The sequence below is a fragment of the Salvelinus fontinalis genome, chromosome 1 (assembly GCF_029448725.1).
Source record: "Salvelinus fontinalis isolate EN_2023a chromosome 1, ASM2944872v1, whole genome shotgun sequence".
NCBI lineage: Eukaryota > Metazoa > Chordata > Actinopteri > Salmoniformes > Salmonidae > Salvelinus > Salvelinus fontinalis.
Window position 1 is genome coordinate 8,266,196 of NC_074665.1, and position 21,042 is coordinate 8,287,237.

The following is a 21,042-nucleotide window of genomic DNA, read 5'->3' on the forward strand; positions in this document are numbered from 1 at the left end:
GTGTGTGTGTGCGTGCGTGCGTGCGTGCGTGCGTGTGTGTGTGTGTGGGGGGGGGGCTGGGACTTGCTGTAGATCTAGCAGGGCTGAAACACGCATGAATGCACACGCACACACACACAGGGTCCGCCCTCCTCCTTCCTGCTCTGGGCATTCTCTCCTGTCTGTCTGCGCCAGGACCGTCTGTCTGCGTCAGGACCGTCTCTCTCCTGTCTGTCTGCGCCAGGACCGTCTGTCTGCGTCAGGACCGTCTCTCTCCTGTCTGTCTGCGCCAGGACCGTCTGTCTGCGTCAGGACCGTCTCTCTCCTGTCTGTCTGCGCCAGGACCGTCTGTCTGCGTCAGGACCGTCTCTCTCCTGTCTGTCTGCGCCAGGACCGTCTGTCTGCGTCAGGACCGTCTCTCTCCTGTCTGTCTGCGCCAGGACCGTCTGTCTGCGTCAGGACCGTCTCTCTCCTGTCTGTCTGCGTCAGGACCGTCTCTCTCCTGTCTGTCTGCGTCAGGGCCGTCTCTCTCCTGTCTGTCTGCGTCAGGACCGTCTCTCTCCTGTCTGTCTGCGTCAGGGCCGTCTCTCCCCTGTCTGTCTGCGTCAGGACCGTCTCTCTCCTGTCTGTCTGCGTCAGGGCCGTCTCTCTCCTGTCTGTCTGCGTCAGGGCCGTCTCTCTCCTGTCTGTCTGCGTCAGGGCCGTCTCTCTCCTGTCTGTCTGCGTCAGGGCCGTCTCTCTCCTGTCTGTCTGCGTCAGGGCCGTCTCTCTCCTGTCTGTCTGCGTCAGGGCCGTCTCTCTCCTGTCTGTCTGCGTCAGGGCCGTCTCTCTCCTGTCTGTCTGCGTCAGGGCCGTCTCTCTCCTGTCTGTCTGCGTCAGGGCCGTCTCTCTCCTGTCTGTCTGCGTCAGGGCCGTCTCTCTCCTGTCTGTCTGCGTCAGGGCCGTCTCTCTCCTGTCTGTCTGCGTCAGGGCCGTCTCTCTCCTGTCTGTCTGCGTCAGGGCCGTCTCTCTCCTGTCTGTCTGCGTCAGGGCCGTCTCTCTCCTGTCTGTCTGCGTCAGGGCCGTCTCTCTCCTGTCTGTCTGCGTCAGGGCCGTCTCTCTCCTGTCTGTCTGCGTCAGGGCCATCTCTCTCCTGTCTGCGTCAGGACCGTCTCTCTCCTGTCTGTCTGCGTCAGGGCCGTCTCTCTCCTGTCTGTCTGCGTCAGGGCCGTCTCTCTCCTGTCTGTCTGCGTCAGGGCCGTCTCTCTCCTGTCTGTCTGCGTCAGGGCCGTCTCTCTCCTGTCTGTCTGCGTCAGGGCCGTCTCTCTCCTGTCTGTCTGCGTCAGGGCCGTCTCTCTCTCTTAAGAGACAGACGTGGGTTTAAAGAAAACAAATCCTATTTGAACCCATGTCTGCTCCAAGAAACATGGCTGAGGATGAGAATACTGGAATAGGTAGGTTATGGTGTATGAACATTGGGAGATAAGAGGCAGGTTATGGTGTATGAACATTGGGAGATAAGAGGCAGGTTATGGTGTATGAACATTGGGAGATCAATGGATTGGGTAGGTCAGAGGACATTATCTCTTTGTACAGGGGTGTTAGGGTTAGGACACTCACAGTTCTATCTCTTTGTACAGGGGTGTTAGGGTTAGGACACTCACAGTTCTATCTCTTTGTACAGGGGTGTTAGGGTTAGGACACTCACAGTTCTATCTCTTTGTACAGGGGTGTTAGGGTTAGGACACTCACAGTTCTATCTCTTTGTATAGGGGTGTTAGGGTTAGGACACTCACAGTTCTATCTCTTTGTATAGGGGTGTTAGGGTTAGGACACTCACAGTTCTATCTCTTTGTATAGGGGCGTAGGCAGGTCCAGCTTCGTGAGGGTCTTCCACTCCTCTGAAGTACAGATACTGTGGTAGGACAACTTCTCCATGGTTACCCTGTAGATACACTCAGAGTGCCTGATCCGGTGGTACATCTGGACACACACACACACAGACAGACAAAGAGAGACAGACAGTCTTTCAAACTCTTGGCGTTGCCGTTGGGAGTCGTGTTGATCCCCCATCCTTCGCACCAAAGCTTCTCTCTCCCCTCCTCTTTCCCCTCTCCTATTATCCCCACAGTCTCTCTCTCCCCTCCTCTTTCCCCTCTCCTATTATCCCCGCAGTCTCTCTCTCTCTCTTTCCCCTCTCCTATTCTCCCCACAGTCTCTCTCTCTCTCCCCCCTCCTCTTTCCCCTCTCCTATTCTCCCCACAGTCTCTCTTTCTCTCTTTCCCCTCTCCTATTCTCCCCACAGTCTCTCTTTCTCTCTTTCCCCTCTCCTATTCTCCCCACAGTCTCTCTCTCCCCTCCTCTTTCCCCTCTCCTATTCTCCCCACAGTCTCTCTCTCTCTCCCCTCCTTCCCTCTTTCCCATCACTCCTCTCTCTCTCTCTCCCCCCTCCTCTTTCCCCTCTCCTATTCTCCCCACAGTCTCTCTTTCTCTCTTTCCCCTCTCCTATTCTCCCCACAGTCTCTCTTTCTCTCTTTCCCCTCTCCTATTCTCCCCACAGTCTCTCTTTCTCTCTTTCCCCTCTCCTATTCTCCCCGCAGTCTCTCTCTCTCTCCCCTCCTCTTTCCCCTCTCCTATTCTCCCCGCAGTCTCTCTCTCTCTCCCCTCCTTCCCTCTTTCCCATCACTCCTCTCTCTCTCTCTCTCCCCTCCCTCTCTGTTTTCCCCTCCCTTCTTGATTGCTCCTCTCAGCTTCTCTCCTCTCTTCCCCTCTCTCTTCTTCCCTCTCCTCCTCTCCGCTTATCCTCCAACTCCTCTTCTTCCCTATGCTCTCTCTCCCCTTCTCTAGTGGCGAACTGCAGTTTTGCGAGGCCCTCCTGCAAGGTCAAAGCAAAAACTTTAAAAAAATGTTTCGGAAAACTATTTCTTGCAGTTGTACACATTTTGCAATGAGGCTGAGAGAAAATGGTGCAGTTTTAACGCAAATTCCCTGTAATTCTAAATGTTTTGACTCGACTTATGACGTGTTCATAATTATGCTTTCTGGAGAAGGCCCTCCAGAGCTCGTGGACCACCCTGCATTGCGTGGGCTGCTTGTACTAGTGCCCCTCTGTGTGGTTCTAGTGCCCCTCTGTGTGGTTCTAGTGCCCCTCTGTGTGGTTCTAGTGCCCCTCTGTGTGGTTCTAGTGCCCCTCTGTGTGGTTCTAGTGCCCCTCTGTGTGGTTCTAGTGCCCTTCTGTGTGGTTCTAGTGCCCCTCTGTGTGGTTCTAGTGCCCCTCTGTGTGGTTCTAGTGCCCCTCTGTGTGGTTCTAGTGCCCCTCTGTGTGGTTCTAGTGCCCCTCTGTGTGGTTCTAGTGCCCCTCTGTGTGGTTCTAGTGCCCCTCTGTGTGGTTCTAGTGCCCCTCTGTGTGGTTCTAGTGCCCCTCTGTGTGGTTCTAGTGCCCCTCTGTGTGGTTCTAGTGCCCCTCTGTGTGGTTCTAGTGCCCCTCTGTGTGGTTCTAGTGCCCCTCTGTGTGGTTCTAGTGCCCCTCTGTGTGGTTCTAGTGCCCCTCTGTGTGGTTCTAGTGCCCCTCTGTGTGGTTCTAGTGCCCCTCTGTGTGGTTCTAGTGCCCCTCTGTGTGGTTCTAGTGCCCCTCTGTGTGGTTCTAGTGCCCCTCTGTGTGGTTCTAGTGCCCCTCTGTGTGGTTCTAGTGCCCCTCTGTGTGGTTCTAGTGCCCCTCTGTGTGGTTCTAGTGCCCCTCTGTGTGGTTCTAGTGCCCCTCTGTGTGGTTCTAGTGCCCCTCTGCATCCTCTTCTCTGCTCTCCTAACTCCTCCCATCTCTCCCATTTGGACCCCCCCCCCCTCCCCTCCCCCTTCTTGTGCGACACACTTGCGCAGGAGCCTGCGTCACCATGTTGATGAGCCACGTTAATATTTTACCCAACCCAAGCCGCTCCACTGCCACCCGCCACCATCCTCCCAGCCGGAGGATTTATGTTGAGCAGTATTTCATGCCTCCTGCCTCTAGATGTGTGTGTGTGTGTGTGTGTGTGTGTGTGTGTGTGTGTGTGTGTGTGTGTGTGTGTGTGTGTGTGTGTGTGTGTGTGTGTGTGTGTGTGTACACCTTCAGGTAAGTCATTTTGCCTGGCTGGAGATCGTGACGCATCTGTTCTGGTGGAGGGAAGGGAAGGTGTGGGAGGGGGTTTGGCGTCTGCATGTGTACAGCCTCGCTGTCCTACTCTAGATTCTTAACAACGTCCTGGGGCGACACAGAGACGTGTCAGCGTTCTGTCCCAACAGGCCTTTGGGGCTAGACAGAGCTAAACAGTCAAGCCTTTAGTCATTCTGATTCATGATTTGACTGTGTCTAATGTTGGCCCTTGATACATGGTGTCTGTACATTGTACAGTTCAGAGTTATTGTCAATTCATAGCTGAATTGAGATTCGCTGATTTGAATTGAAAGAAAAACTCAATTTTTTTTACCCTGGAGGATATCCTGATTTGTATGTGGCTTGTTTTGTCGAACACAAAATAAAATATATTTTGATAGAAATATAAATTTGACACAAAACACTCACGTTGGCACAGTGCAAGGCGAGAGCACAGAAGACGGCGAACATCTTGAAGTTGTTTTCGTCTGTTTTGGTGAAGGCACTTCCACTCAGCTTGTTAACCATCTGTACGACCCCTATTACGGTCCCCCTGGAAACGATGGGCATGCATAGGATGTTCCGCGTGGTGTAGCCCGTATAGAGGTCTACCTCTCTGTGAAGTGGGAGGGGGTTAAAATGTAACACGGAATTCATCTTGACATAATGCCATAATAGTGTTTATTCATTAGGTTTATATTCCACTAAGTTACATCAAGGTCAAGGCCAAGGCTGACGTGCTAGACGTGAAAAGCCTGGTTCCACTTCTGTTGGTGCCTCCTAAGAACATATTAGGCATGACAATGACGTTAGGACTTGTCAAGACGGCATAATTAGAGCTGGGATAATGGCTAGCACCGGACTACTCTGAGGGTTACTTAAACCACGTTCACAAATAAAGTAGACAAGGGGAGGGTCCTAAATGACACCCTATCTATATGGTTCTGGTCAAAAGTAGTGCACTATATAGGGAATAGGGTGTCGTTTGGGACGCAGGCAGGGTAAAATGGGATTTTTACCTATTAAAGCGTGGGTCTGCATAGGCGTCTGGGATGTTAAGGACCTCCCCCGTCCGTGCCACTTGGCCCGCTATACCTTTCTCTATAGAAAACCTGGGAGAGTACAAGACAGAAGAGCGCTGGAGGTTACAACTATACAAATAGATTTGGGGAAAGGACATTTCTGTTCTACGAATTATACTTCCCTGTTCTAAAGATTCTAGTTTCCCTGTTCTAAAGATTCTAGTTCTAAAGATTCTAGTTTCCTTGTTCTAGGATTCTAGTTTCCCTGTTTTAAAGATTCTAGTTTCCCTGTTCTAGGATTCTAGTTTCCCTGTTCTAAAGATTCTAGTTTCCTTGTTCTAGGATTCTAGTTTCCCTGTTCTAAAGATTCTAGTTTCTCTGTTCTAGGATTCTAGTTTCCTTGTTCTAGAGATTGTAGTTTCCCTGTTCTAGGATTCTAGTTTCCCTGTTCTAGGATTCTAGTTTCCTTGTTCTAGGATTCTAGTTTCCCTGTTCTAGAGATTCTAGTTTTCCTGTTCTAGGGATTCTAGTGTCCTTGTTCTAGGGATTCTAGTTTTCCCGTTCTAGGGATTCTACTTCCCTGCTCTGGGGATTCTAGTTTCCTTGTCAGAGAATCGTTCAGATGATCACAAGTCAATTCAACATAACCGGTCAGAGAATCGTTCAGATGATCAATAGTCAATTCAACATAACCCGTCAGAGAATCGTTCACTTGATCACAAGTCAATTCAACATAACCCATCAGAGAATCGTTCACTTGATCACAAGTCAATTCAACATAACCCACCAGAGAATCGTTCACTTGATCACAAGTCAATTCAACATAACCCACCAGAGAATCGTTCACTTGATCACAAGTCAATTCAACATAACCCGTCAGAGAATCGTTCACTTCATCACAAGTCAATTCAACATAACCCATCAGAGAATCGTTCACTTGATCACAAGTCAATTCAACATAACCCACCAGAGAATCGTTCACTTGATCACAAGTCAATTAAACATAACCCACCAGAGAATCGTTCACTTGATCACAAGTCAATTCAACATAACCATAGAGATCAGTCATGCAACAATAGAGCAGTAAAAGACCCTTACCTAATCTCTTTGGTTTTCCTGAAGACAGGTTTGCCCTCGTTCTCCTCCCCGATGTCAAACAGGTCTGAGTACAGTTCTTTGTTATTGTGGTCCACCTGGAACAGTGCACATCTATCCGCATTCACCAGGTTTTTTGCATATATCTGAAACACAACACCACGATAATCATAGTACACAGAAAGACATACGGTACACAGGAAGACATACGGTACACAGAAAGACATACGGTACACAGAAAGACATACGGTACACAGAAAGACATACGGTACACAGAAAGACATACGGTACACAGAAAGACATACGGTACACAGAAAGACATACGGTACACAGAAAGACATACGGTACACAGGAAGACATACGGTACACAGGAAGACATACGGTACACAGGAAGACATACGGTACACAGGAAAACATACGGTACACAGGAAAACATACGGTACACAGGAAGACATACGGTACACAGGAAAACATACGGTACACAGGAAAACATACGGTACACAGGAAAACATACGGTACACAGGAAAACATACGGTACACAGGAAGACATACGGTACACAGGAAGACATACGGTACACAGAAAGACATACGGTACACAGGAAAACATACGGTACACAGGAAAACATACGGTACACAGAAAGACATACGGTACACAGGAAGACATACGGTACACAGGAAAACATACGGTACACAGGAAAACATACGGTACACAGGAAAACATACGGTACACAGGAAGACATGCGGTACACAGGAAGACATACGGTACACAGGAAGACATACGGTACACAGGAAGACATACGGTACACAGGAAGACATACGGTACACAGGAAGACATACGGTACACAGGAAGACATACGGTACACAGGAAGACATACGGTACACAGGAAGACATACGGTACACAGGAAGACATACGGTACACAGGAAGACATACGGTACACAGGAAGACATACGGTACACAGGAAGACATACGGTACACAGGAAGACATACGGTACACAGGAAGACATACGGTACACAGGAAGACATACGGTACACAGGAAGACATACGGTACACAGGAAGACATACGGTACACAGGAAGACATACGGTACACAGGAAGACATACGGTACACAGGAAGACATACGGTACACAGGAAGACATACGGTACACAGGAAGACATACGGTACACAGGAAGACATACGGTACACAGGAAGACATACGGTACACAGGAAGACATACGGTACACAGGAAGACATACGGTACACAGGAAGACATACGGTACACAGGAAGACATACGGTACACAGGAAGACATACGGTACACAGGAAGACATACGGTACACAGGAAGACATACGGTACACAGGAAGACATACGGTACACAGGAAGACATACGGTACACAGGAAGACATACGGTACACAGGAAGACATACGGTACACAGGAAGACATACGGTACACAGGAAGACATACGGTACACAGGAAGACATACGGTACACAGGAAGACATACGGTACACAGGAAGACATACGGTACACAGGAAGACATACGGTACACAGGAAGACATACGGTACACAGGAAGACATACGGTACACAGGAAGACATACGGTACACAGGAAGACATACGGTACACAGGAAGACATACGGTACACAGGAAGACATACGGTACACAGGAAGACATACGGTACACAGGAAGACATACGGTACACAGGAAGACATACGGTACACAGGAAGACATACGGTACACAGGAAGACATACGGTACACAGGAAGACATACGGTACACAGGAAGACATACGGTACACAGGAAGACATACGGTACACAGGAAGACATACGGTACACAGGAAGACATACGGTACACAGGAAGACATACGGTACACAGGAAGACATACGGTACACAGGAAGACATACGGTACACAGGAAGACATACGGTACACAGGAAGACATACGGTACACAGGAAGACATACGGTACACAGGAAGACATACGGTACACAGGAAGACATACGGTACACAGGAAGACATACGGTACACAGGAAGACATACGGTACACAGGAAGACATACGGTACACAGGAAGACATACGGTACACAGGAAGACATACGGTACACAGGAAGACATACGGTACACAGGAAGACATACGGTACACAGGAAGACATGCGGTACACAGGAAGACATGCGGTACACAGGAAGACATGCGGTACACAGGAAGACATGCGGTACACAGGAAGACATGCGGTACACAGGAAGACATGCGGTACACAGGAAGACATGCGGTACACAGGAAGACATGCGGTACACAGGAAGACATGCGGTACACAGGAAGACATGCGGTACACAGGAAGACATGCGGTACACAGGAAGACATGCGGTACACAGGAAGACATACGGTACACAGGAAGACATACGGTACACAGGAAGACATACGGTACACAGGAAGACATACGGTACACAGGAAGACATACGGTACACAGGAAGACATACGGTACACAGGAAGACATACGGTACACAGGAAGACATACGGTACACAGGAAGACATACGGTACACAGGAAGACATACGGTACACAGGAAGACATACGGTACACAGGAAGACATACGGTACACAGGAAGACATACGGTACACAGGAAGACATACGGTACACAGGAAGACATACGGTACACAGGAAGACATACGGTACACAGGAAGACATACGGTACACAGGAAGACATACGGTACACAGGAAGACATACGGTACACAGGAAGACATACGGTACACAGGAAGACATACGGTACACAGGAAGACATACGGTACACAGGAAGACATACGGTACACAGGAAGACATACGGTACACAGGAAGACATACGGTACACAGGAAGACATACGGTACACAGGAAGACATACGGTACACAGGAAGACATACGGTACACAGGAAGACATACGGTACACAGGAAGACATACGGTACACAGGAAGACATACGGTACACAGGAAGACATACGGTACACAGGAAGACATACGGTACACAGGAAGACATACGGTACACAGGAAGACATACGGTACACAGGAAGACATACGGTACACAGGAAGACATACGGTACACAGGAAGACATACGGTACACAGGAAGACATACGGTACACAGGAAGACATACGGTACACAGGAAGACATACGGTACACAGGAAGACATACGGTACACAGGAAGACATACGGTACACAGGAAGACATACGGTACACAGGAAGACATACGGTACACAGGAAGACATACGGTACACAGGAAGACATACGGTACACAGGAAGACATACGGTACACAGGAAGACATACGGTACACAGGAAGACATACGGTACACAGGAAGACATACGGTACACAGGAAGACATACGGTACACAGGAAGACATACGGTACACAGGAAGACATACGGTACACAGGAAGACATACGGTACACAGGAAGACATACGGTACACAGGAAGACATACGGTACACAGGAAGACATACGGTACACAGGAAACATACGGTACACAGGAAGACATACGGTACACAGGAAGACATACGGTACACAGGAAGACATACGGTACACAGGAAGACATACGGTACACAGGAAGACATACGGTACACAGGAAGACATACGGTACACAGGAAGACATACGGTACACAGGAAGACATACGGTACACAGGAAGACATACGGTACACAGGAAGACATACGGTACACAGGAAGACATACGGTACACAGGAAGACATACGGTACACAGGAAGACATACGGTACACAGGAAGACATACGGTACACAGGAAGACATACGGTACACAGGAAGACATACGGTACACAGGAAGACATACGGTACACAGGAAGACATACGGTACACAGGAAGACATACGGTACACAGGAAGACATACGGTACACAGGAAGACATACGGTACACAGGAAGACATACGGTACACAGGAAGACATACGGTACACAGGAAGACATACGGTACACAGGAAGACATACGGTACACAGGAAGACATACGGTACACAGGAAGACATACGGTACACAGGAAGACATACGGTACACAGGAAAACATACGGTACACAGGAAGACATACGGTACACAGGAAGACATACGGTACACAGGAAGACATACGGTACACAGGAAGACATACGGTACACAGGAAGACATACGGTACACAGGAAGACATACGGTACACAGGAAGACATACGGTACACAGGAAGACATACGGTACACAGAAAGACATACACAGACACAGGGGGCGATTCATAACTTCCATGCCCATTAACATCAGTGCATGACAAAATGAACATTTGACTTCGTCTTTAAAGTGGGAGTTAGGATTCACTCCACGGTTAGTTTTAATCATAAACCAATACAAAATGGCCTTTTATACTGTACACGTTAGGAAGACTATGCAAGTTAAAGTTACATAAGATTCAGGCAAAACAAAACAAAACAGGAAATGGCTCAGTACTACCACACACTATATTAGCTGTGATGACACCGGTGGCTCGCGACAATACAATATACAAGAGGCTCTGGTCCATTTCCTGCCCGACTACATTGCAGACGGACGCCGGATCTCACAACGCCTGGATAGGAGTTTAACATATCAGGTAGTGCTGAGCGATCTGTGCTTTTTGAATTCGGTTTGGTTTCGTTTAGATTATTCAAAAATAAATCACAGTTTTCGATTTTGGTTTTGATATTTAAAAAAAAAAAAAAATTACATTATATGCACTTTGTATTATGTGGGTTGATAATTGAACTGCCCGACTGCACAGTCGAGGACGCGTCACGCAACCATTGGTTGATGCAATGAAACGCCTACGCATCTAGTTGGGTGGGAACCCGACCAACGTCACCACAACACACCTCCCCTGACCTCATACACATTCCAGGCAACCATGATGGACTTGGGCCAGAAATGTCTGGAAGTTGAAGTACCCTTCTATGAAATAGCATGCAGCTCTACACATAAAAACAAGACACAAAATAAACTAAATAGACACACAGAATAGAAACGTACCATTATATGTTCAAGTAGAGAATCTATTGCCACAATGTTGTCAAAGTACGTTCTGTTGGAGAAAGAGAGAGAATGATAATGGGGTAAAGAGCAGAGTTTCTTCATCCTGGTCCTGGGGACATAACAGGGATATTTTGGTATTTGCCCCCGAGTATGAAACACACGATTCCATTAATCAACGCATTATCCAATCTTTGATTAGTGCGAACCAGGTGTGTAGTGCTAAGGAAAAACACTGGTGTAGGCGACTGGATTGTATCCATTCACTTGATGATGTAATATTGTGCCTTTGAAACATCTGGCAGGAAGTCATTGAGACAGACTTACTTTGACACATCTGGTAGGAAGTCATTGAGACAGACTTACTTTGACACATCTGGTAGGAAGTCATTGAGACAGACTTACTTTGACACATCTGGTAGGAAGTCATTGAGACAGACTTACTTTGACACATCTGGTAGGAAGTCATTGAGACAGACTTACTTTGACACATCTGGTAGGAAGTCATTGAGACAGACTTACTTTGACACATCTGGTAGGAAGTCATTGAGACAGACTTACTTTGACACATCTAGCAGGAAGTCATTGAGACAGACTTACTTTGACACATCTGGTAGAAAGTCATTGAGACAGACTTACTTTGACACATCTGGTAGGAAGTCATTGAGACAGACTTACTTTGACACATCTGGTAGGAAGTCATTGAGACAGACTTACTTTGACACAACTGGTAGGAAGTCATTTAGACAGACTTACTTTGACACATCTGGTAGGAAGTCAAGGACAGACTTACTTTGACACATCTGGTAGGAAGTCAATGAGACAGACTTACTTTGACACATCTGGTAGGAAGTCAATGAGACAGACTTACTTTGACACATCTGGTAGGAAGTCATTGAGACAGACTTACTTTGGCACATCTAGCAGGAATTCATTGAAACAGACTTACTTTGACACATCTGGTAGGAAGTAAACGAGACAGACTTACTTTGACACATCTGGTAGGAAGTCATTGAGACAGACTTACTTTGACACATCTGGTAGGAAGTCAAAGACAGACTTACTTTGGCACATCTAGCAGGAAGTCATTGAAACAGACTTACTTTGACACATCTGGTAGGAAGTCAACGAGACAGACTTACTTTGACACATCTGGTAGGAAGTCATTGAGACAGACTTACTTTGGCACATCTAGCAGGAAGTCATTGAGACAGACTTACTTTGTCACATCTGATAGGAAGTCAATGAGACAGACTTACTTTGACACATCTAGCAGGAAGTCATTGAGTTCGGTCTGTTTGGCTAGGCCTCTGCACACCTGGCGATACAAAAACAACACGTCAGATATTCAGCTTTCAAACTAACGTCAAGGATCTTACGCTAACAGTTAATTAGCACTTTTGTTTATGTGTCAATAGCAGGATTACAGAGAGAGGGAGAGACAGGAAGAAGGGGAGAGAAAGAAAGAAAGACAGTGGGCCTCTCTCACATTTCTGTCTGTGGAGAGAGACTCCATTGTTTAATGTCAGGGCAGACAACTGTCTTGATATCTGATGTAACACAATGGTGTTCCTGTGGACAGACGTGAGACGCATTGGGACACTGCGATCCGGGACGCATTGGGACACTGCGATCCGGGACGCATTGGGAGACTGCGATCCGGGACGCATTGGGAGACTGCGATCCGGGACGCATTGGGACACTGCGATCCGGGACACATTGGGACACTGCGATCCGGGACACATTGGGACACTGCGATCCGGGATGCATTGGGGCACTGCGATCCATGATGCATTGGGGCACTGCGATCCATAATGCATTGGGACACTGCGATCCGGGACGCATTGGGGCACTGCGTGTGAGACGTTGTGCTATGTACTATAGCTCTCAGTAGCAACGGTTCGTGTAGATACAAACAACAATGCTGAACAGGCCATAATGACGTCCCCTGGGAGGGCCAATGTGTTAAAGGCTGTAGGGTTGATTAGACTGAGGTCTACTGGTAACCCAGTCACAGTAGAGTTCAGTTCACATAAACACCATCAGGGGAACACAACCAGAACAAACACACATATGAAAGTGTACAATGAGTGTTTTTAGAGCCAATTCCGTATTTAAATACCCCCAAATATATATGTAAAAAATATTAAATACCCCAAAATATATTTAAAAAATATGTTTTATTGCCATATACACGCAGTGTAATGTGTTGTTTTACAGGGTCAGTCATGGTAGTATGATAGGTGTTGTTTTACAGGGTCAGTCATAGTAGTATGATATGTACAGTGTAATGTGTTGTTTTACAGGGTCAGTCATAGTAGTATGATAGGTGTTGTTTTACAGGGTCAGTCATAGTAGTATGATAGGTGTTGTTTTACAGGGTCAGTCATAGTAGTATGATAGGTGTTGTTTTACAGGGTCAGTCATAATAGTACTTAGGGATAAGTGCCTTGCTCAAGGGCACATCAACAGATGTGTCACCTTTCAGTTACTGGCCAAATACCCCAGGCTATTACTGTATGTTCACAGCAGACACAACCCTGTCCCAATGACCAGACACAACCCTGTCCCAATGACCACAGACACAACCCTGTCCCAATGACCACAGACACAACCCTGTCCCAATGGCCAGACACAACCCTGTCCCAATGGCCAGACACAACCCTGTCCCAATGGCCACAGACACAACCCTGTCCCAATGACCAGACACAACCCTGTCCCAATGACCAGACACAACCCTGTCCCAATGACCACAGACACAACCCTGTCCCAATGACCAGCCACAACCCTGTCCCAATGACCACAGACACAACCATGTCCCAATGACCAGCCACAACCATGTCCCAATGACCAGCCACAACCCTGTCCCAATGACCAGCCACAACCCTGTCCCAATGACCACAGACACAACCCTGTCCCAATGACCACAGACACAACCCTGTCCCAATGACCACAGACACAACCCTGTCCCAATGACCACAGACACAACCCTGTCCCAATGACCACAGACACAACCCTGTCCCAATGGCCACAGACACAACCCTGTCCCAATGACCAGACACAACCCTGTCCCAATGACCAGACACAACCCTGTCCCAATGACCAGACACAACCCTGTCCCAATGACCAGACACAACCCTGTCCCAATGACCACAGACACAACCCTGTCCCAATGACCACAGACATGACCCTGTCCCAATGATCAGACACAACCCTGTCCTTATCAAGCATGTATCAGAAGTGTGTTTTACATCTTTTGTAACCAAATACACCTGACACATCACATACGGAAACATTTATTATAAATAAATAAAAATATAAATGTAAAATAATGCTCACCTGTACTTGGTGAATAGCTACAGATGCCCATGCTAAATTCGCCGTTGCAACCTTTAAGAAAATTATTATTATTTATATATTTATTTCACAGGAACAACGCACATAAATTAACATTTAAAATGTGCCATATTTAGCCAGCTGGCTAGTTTTCATCTGTATTCCCTGGGCAGATAAAAATGTTTTTTATTTTTTGCATCACAAACATTTTTGCATTAAAAATTAAATACAAATATACCAAAGAAATAACAGTCACAAAATGGCCTTTAAAATAACAGAAGCGAAAAAATAATTATAATTAAAAAAATGGTTAGCCTATATGTAATTATATTTGACAGTAGGGATATTTATTAATAGACGTATGAACTGGACTATGATATGAGTAAGATCCATCATAAAGAGTATTCCTGTTATTCCCATGTGTGTCCTCGTCATGCGTGTTTATCCAACCTAATGCCCTCTCCAATAATGACTGGTACATAATATCCCAGTAGGCAAAACGGGTCGAAAAGACGTCATTACAACACAATTATGGTGACGTTCTTACAACGCTTATGGCAAACATCCTTTCCCGCTGGGTAGTCATATAATGAACCTCTCAGTGCCTGTCACCTAAACGTGTCGATCTGTCCTCTGGTGGGCTCATTAGGAGCTAATAGCAGAGTTGTACAACTTTGGTCCGGTCGTCAAGGACTCACTGACCACTGCTCTCCTTATGAACTAATGGAGCTATAACATGAAGTCATTGTCTGGCCCTTATGAACTAATGGAGCTATAACAGGAAGTCATTGTCTGGCCCTTATGAACTAATGGAGCTATAACAGGAAGTCATTGTCTAGTCCTTATGAACTAATGGAGCTATAACAGGAAGTCATTGTCTAGTCCTTATGAACTAATGGAGCTATAACAGGAAGTCATTGTCTAGTCCTTATGAACTAATGGAGCTATAACAGGAAGTCATTGTCTAGTCCTTATGAACTAATGGAGCTATAACAGGAAGTCATTGTCTAGTCCTTATGAACTAATGGAGCTATAACAGGAAGTAATTGTCTAGTCCTTATGAACTAATGGAGCTATAACAGGAAGTCATTGTCTAGTCCTTATGAACTAATGGAGCTATAACAGGAAGTCATTGTCTAGTCCTTATGAACTAATGGAGCTATAACAGGAAGTCATTGTCTGGCCCTTATGAACTAATGGAGCTATAACAGGAAGTCATTGTCTAGTGCTTATGAACTAATGGAGCTATAACAGGAAGTCATTGTCTAGTCTTTATGAACTAATGGAGCTATAACAGGAAACCATTGTCTAGTCCTTATGTACTAATGGAGCTATAACAGGAAGTCATTGTCTAGTCCTTATGAACTAATGGAGCTATACCAGGAAGTCATTGTCTGGCCCTTATGAACTAATGGAGCTATAACAGGAAGTCATTGTCTAGTGCTTATGAACTAATGGAGCTATAACAGGAAGTCATTGTCTGGCCCTTATGAACTAATGGAGCTATAACAGGAAGTCATTGTCTAGTGTTTATGAACTAATGGAGCTATAACAGGAAGTCATTGTCTAGTCCTTATGAACTAATGGAGCTATAACAGGAAGTCATTGTCTAGTCCTTATGAACTAATGGAGCTATAACAGGAAGTCATTGTCTAGTGCTTATGAACTAATGGAGCTATAACAGGAAGTCATTGTCTGGCCCTTATGAACTAATGGAGCTATAACAGGAAGTCATTGTCTAGTGCTTATGAACTAATGGAGCTATAACAGGAAGTCATTGTCTAGTCCTTATGAACTAATGGAGCTATAACAGGAAGTCATTGTCTGGCCCTTATGAACTAATGGAGCTATAACAGGAAGTCATTGTCTAGTGCTTATGAACTAATGGAGCTATAACAGGAAGTCATTGTCTAGTCCTTATGAACTAATGGAGCTATAACAGGAAGTCATTGTCTAGTCCTTATGAACTAATGGAGCTATAACAGGAAACCATTGTCTAGTCCTTATGAACTAATGGAGCTATAACAGGAAGTCATTGTCTAGTCTTTATGAACTAATGGAGCTATAACAGGAAACCATTGTCTAGTCCTTATGTACTAATGGAGCTATAACAGGAAGTCATTGTCTAGTGCTTATGAACTAATGGAGCTATAACAGGAAACCATTGTCTAGTCCTTATGAATTAATGGAGCTATAACATGAAGTCATTGCCTAGCCCTCATAAACTAATGGAGCTATAACAAGAAGTAATTGCCTAGCCCTTATAAACTAATGGAGCTATAACAAGAAGTAATTGCCTAGCCCTTATAAACTAATGGAGCTATAACAGGAAACCATTGTCTAGTCCTTATGAACTAATGGAGCTATAACAGGAAGTCATTGTCTAGTCCTTATGAACTAATGGAGCTATAACAGGAAGTCATTGCCTAGCCCTTATAAACTAATGGAGCTATAACAGGAAACCATTGTCTAGTCCTTATGAACTAATGGAGCTATAACAGGAAGTCATTGCCTAGCTCTTAGCCTCTGCTGAGTCCCCGACAACTGGATGTTGTGGTTTTCAGGGGAAATGGAAAGAGAGCATGTGACAAAACTTCAGCTTTTGGACAATAACAAAGTAACACTCCATCTTAACTCCTCCTCCACATTTACAGGATTGGTCGAACACTGCAGAAGAGAACCTCCCCCGACAGGATCTGGTTTCATGTGTTTCTGTTACGTCTGCTCCATAGGTTAGCTAGATGTAGACAGTCAAATCACCTCTAAGGCTGTTTGTGTGTGTGTGTGTGTGTGTGTGTGTGTGTGTGTGTGTGTGTGTGTGTGTGTGTGTGTGTGTGTGTGTGTGTGTGTGTGTGTGTGTGTGTGTGTGTGTGTGTGTGTGTGTGTGTGTGTGTGTGTGTGTGTGTGTGTGTGCGTGGGAGCGTGTGTGTGTGTGTGTGTGTGTGTGTGTGTGTGTGTGTGTCTGTGCGTGGGAGCGTGCTTGTGTGTGTGTGTGTGTGTGTGTGTGTGTGTGTGTGTGTGTGTGTGTGTGTGTGTGTGTGTGTGTGTGTGTGTGTGTGTGTGTGTGTGTGTGTGTGTCTGTCTGTCTGTCTGTCTGTGTCTGTGTGTGTGTGTGTGTGTGTGTGTGTGTACCTCCTGGTTGCTGATATTGAAGGGCTCGTGGCCCCTGTGCCGATGCAACTCCAGGATAGCTATGAGGTCACCGATGGCCGTGAGGATGGGGAGGCACAGGACAGAGTAAACATGAATCCCTGAGTCTGAGTCCTGCCCTGTGCCTTCAGGGAAACGCTCGTCCTGGAGAGAGAGCGAGAAGAGGAAGAGCGAGAGAGAGGCGAGGAAGAGAGAGAAAGGAGAGGAAAGGAAGTGAGAGAGAGGATAAGAGACAGAGAGAGAGAGAGAGAGAAAGAGACAGAACGAGAGAGAGAGAGAGAGAGAGAGAGAGGAGAGGACGCGAGAGAGAGGTTAGATTAGAGGTCAGAGGTTAGGTGGCATGTGTTAAGGGTGGTGAGGATGAGAAGGCACAGGACAATGTGAACACAAATCCCTGTGTCTGAATCCCTGTGTCTGAATCCCTGTGTCTGAATCCCTGTGTCTGAATCCCTGAGTCTGAATCCCTGAGTCTGAATCCCTGAGTCTGAATCCCTGTGTCTGAATCCCTGTGTCTGAATCCCTGTGTCTGAATCCCTGTGTCTGAATCCCTGAGTCTGAATCCCTGTGTCTGAATCTCTGTGTCGTGCAGCACAGAAGTCAGGGGTCCTGACGTCAAAGCATTTGAAATAAAACATATACAATCTGAACCAAATACTTTGGGAAGTTTGATTTATCCTGCATTAGGGTTAGGGTTAGTGTTTTGGGTTAGGTTAGGGGTTAGTGTTTTGGGTTAGGTTAGGGGTTAGTGTTTTGGGTTAGGATAAGGGTTAGTGTTTTGGGTTAGGTTAGGGGTTAGTGTTTTGGGTTAGGATAAGGGTTAGTGTTTTGGGTTAGGATAACGGTTAGTGTTTTGGGTTAGGATAACGGTTAGTGTTTTGGGTTAGGATACGTGTTAGTGTTTGGGTTTAGGATAAGGGTTAGTGTTTTGGGTTAGGGTAAGGGTTAGTGTTGTGGGTTAAGGTAAGGGGTAGGGTTTTGGGTTAGGATAAGGGGTAGGGTTTTGGGGTCAGGGTTTTGGGTTAGTGATTTGGGTTATTGTTTTGGGTTAGTGTTTCGGGTTAGTGTTTTGGGTTAGAATAAGGTTTTGTGTTTTCAGGTTTGGGTAAGGGTAAGGGTTAGTGTTTTGGGTTAGGGTAAGGGTTAGTGTTTTGGGTTAGGGTTAGTGTTTTGGGTTAGGGTTAGGGTTAGTGTTTTGGGTTAAGGTTAAGGGTTAGTATTTTGGGTTAGTGTTTTGGGTTAGGGTATGGGTTAGTGTTTTGGAGTTAGGTTAGGGGTTAGTGTTTTGGCTTAGGGTTAGTATTTTGGGTTAGTGTTTTGGCTTAGGGTAAGAGTTAGTGTTTTGGCTTAGGTTAAGGGTTAGTTTTTTGGGTTAGGATAAGGGTTAGTGCTTTGGTTTAGGATAAGGGTTACTGTTTTGGGTTACGGTAAGAGTTAGGGTTTCTGGGTTAGGGTAAGGGTTAGTGTTTTGAGTTAGGATAAGGGTTAGTGCTTTTGGGTTAGGATAAGGGTTACCGTTTTGGGTTATGGTAAGAGTTAGGGTTTCTGGGTTAGGGTAAGGGTTAGTGTTTTGAGTTAGGGTAAGGGTTAGTGCTTTTGGGTTAGGATAAGGGTTACCGTTTTGGGTTAGGGTAAGAGTTAGGGTTTTTGGGTTAGGGTAAGGATTAGGGTTTTGGGTTAGTGATTTGGGTTAGTGTTTTGGGTTAGGGTAAGGATTAGGCTTTTGGGTTAGGGTTTTGGGTTAGTGATTTGGGTTAGTGTTTTGGGTTAGGGTAAGGATTAGTGTTTTCAGGTTTGGGTAATGGTTATTGTTTTGGGTTAGAGTTAGGGTTAGTGTTTTGGGTTAGGGATAGGGTTAGGGTTTTTTGGTTAGGGTTAGGGTAGGTTTTTTTGGTTGTTAAGGTTAGGGTTAGGGTTAGTATTTTTGTTTAGGGTAAGTTTTTTGGGGTTAAGGTTAGGGTTAGTGTTTTTGGTTAGGGTTAGGGTTTTTGGTTAGGCTTAGGGTAAGGATTAGTGTTTTGGGTTAGGCTTAGGGTAAGGGTTAGTGTTTTGGGTTAGGCTTAGGGTAAGGGTTAGTGTTTTGGGTTAGGATAAGAGTTAGGGTTTTGGGTTAGGGTTAGTGTTTTTGGTTAGGCTTAGGGTTAGGTGTATTTAGGGTATGCTGAATCTCACCCCTGTGATGTCTTCTACTAGCAGTATTTTGCGTGTTGTGGCGACATGAGCGGCGATGGTGGTCCCAAACGTGATGGGACCAGCTGGTATGAGGGTGGGAGGGCCGTCCTTAGCCCCCGCCGGTTTAAACAAACACAAGCTCTGAGGAAGGACCAGAGAGAGATGAACACAGATACACTCAATCAGGAAGTACCAGAGAGATGAACACAGATACACTCAATCAGGAAGTACCAGAGAGATGAACACAGATACACTCAATCAGGAAGTACCAGAGAGAGATGAACACGGATACACTCAATCAGGAAGGACCAGAGAGAGATGAACACAGATACACTCAATCAGGAAGTACCAGAGAGATGAACACAGATACACTCAATCAGGAAGGACCAGAGAGAGATGAACACGGATACACTCAATCAGGAAGTACCAGAGAGAGATGAACACAGATACACTCAATCAGGAAGTACCAGAGAGATGAACACAGATACACTCAATCAGGAAGTACCAGAGAGAGATGAACACAGATACACTCAATCAGGAAGGACCAGAGAGATGAACACAGATACACTCAATCAGGAAGTACCAGAGAGATGAACACAGATACACTCAATCAGGAAGGACCAGAGAGAGATGAACACAGATACACTCAATCAGGAAGTACCAGAAAGAGATGAACACAGATACACTCAATCAAGAAGGACCAGAGAGATGAACACAGATACACTCAATCAGGAAGGACCAGAGAGATGAACATGGATACACTCAATCAGGAAGTACCAGAGAGAGATGAACACAGATACACTCAATCAGGAAGTACCAGAGAGATGAACACAGATACACTCAATCAGGAAGGACCAGAGAGAGATGAACACGGATACACTCAATCAGGAAGTACCAGAGAGATGAACACAGATACACTCAATCAGGAAGTGCCAGAGAGAGATGAACACAGATACACTCAATCAGGAAGTACCAGAGAAAGATGAACACAGATACACTCAATCAGGAAGTACCAGAGAGAGATGAACACGGATACACTCAATCAGGAAGTACCAGAGAGATGGACACAGATACACTCAATCAGGAAGGACTAGAGAGATGAACACAGATACACTCAATCAGGAAGTACCAGAGAGAGATGAACACAGATACACTCAATCAGGAAGTACCAGAGAGATGAACACAGATACACTCAATCAGGAAGGACCAGAAAGAGATG

At 46.0% G+C, this 21,042-nt stretch overlaps 1 protein-coding gene across 2 annotated transcripts in view; it reads right to left on the reverse strand.

The window, feature by feature from the left end:
* Positions 1-21,042, reverse strand: part of LOC129812678 (cAMP and cAMP-inhibited cGMP 3',5'-cyclic phosphodiesterase 10A-like) — a 117,006-nt gene that overhangs the window by 47,743 nt on the left and 48,221 nt on the right. For both annotated transcript variants that reach the window (XM_055864493.1, XM_055864572.1), the window contains exons 5-13: positions 19,824-19,964; positions 17,637-17,798; positions 14,508-14,558; positions 12,428-12,486; positions 11,169-11,220; positions 6,208-6,350; positions 5,107-5,199; positions 4,517-4,703; positions 1,799-1,941 (exon numbers count right to left, since the gene is read on the reverse strand). In XM_055864493.1, coding sequence (XP_055720468.1) covers positions 1,799-1,941; positions 4,517-4,703; positions 5,107-5,199; positions 6,208-6,350; positions 11,169-11,220; positions 12,428-12,486; positions 14,508-14,558; positions 17,637-17,798; positions 19,824-19,964 — 1,031 coding nt within the window. The remainder of the gene's footprint in view (positions 1-1,798; positions 1,942-4,516; positions 4,704-5,106; positions 5,200-6,207; positions 6,351-11,168; positions 11,221-12,427; positions 12,487-14,507; positions 14,559-17,636; positions 17,799-19,823; positions 19,965-21,042) is intronic.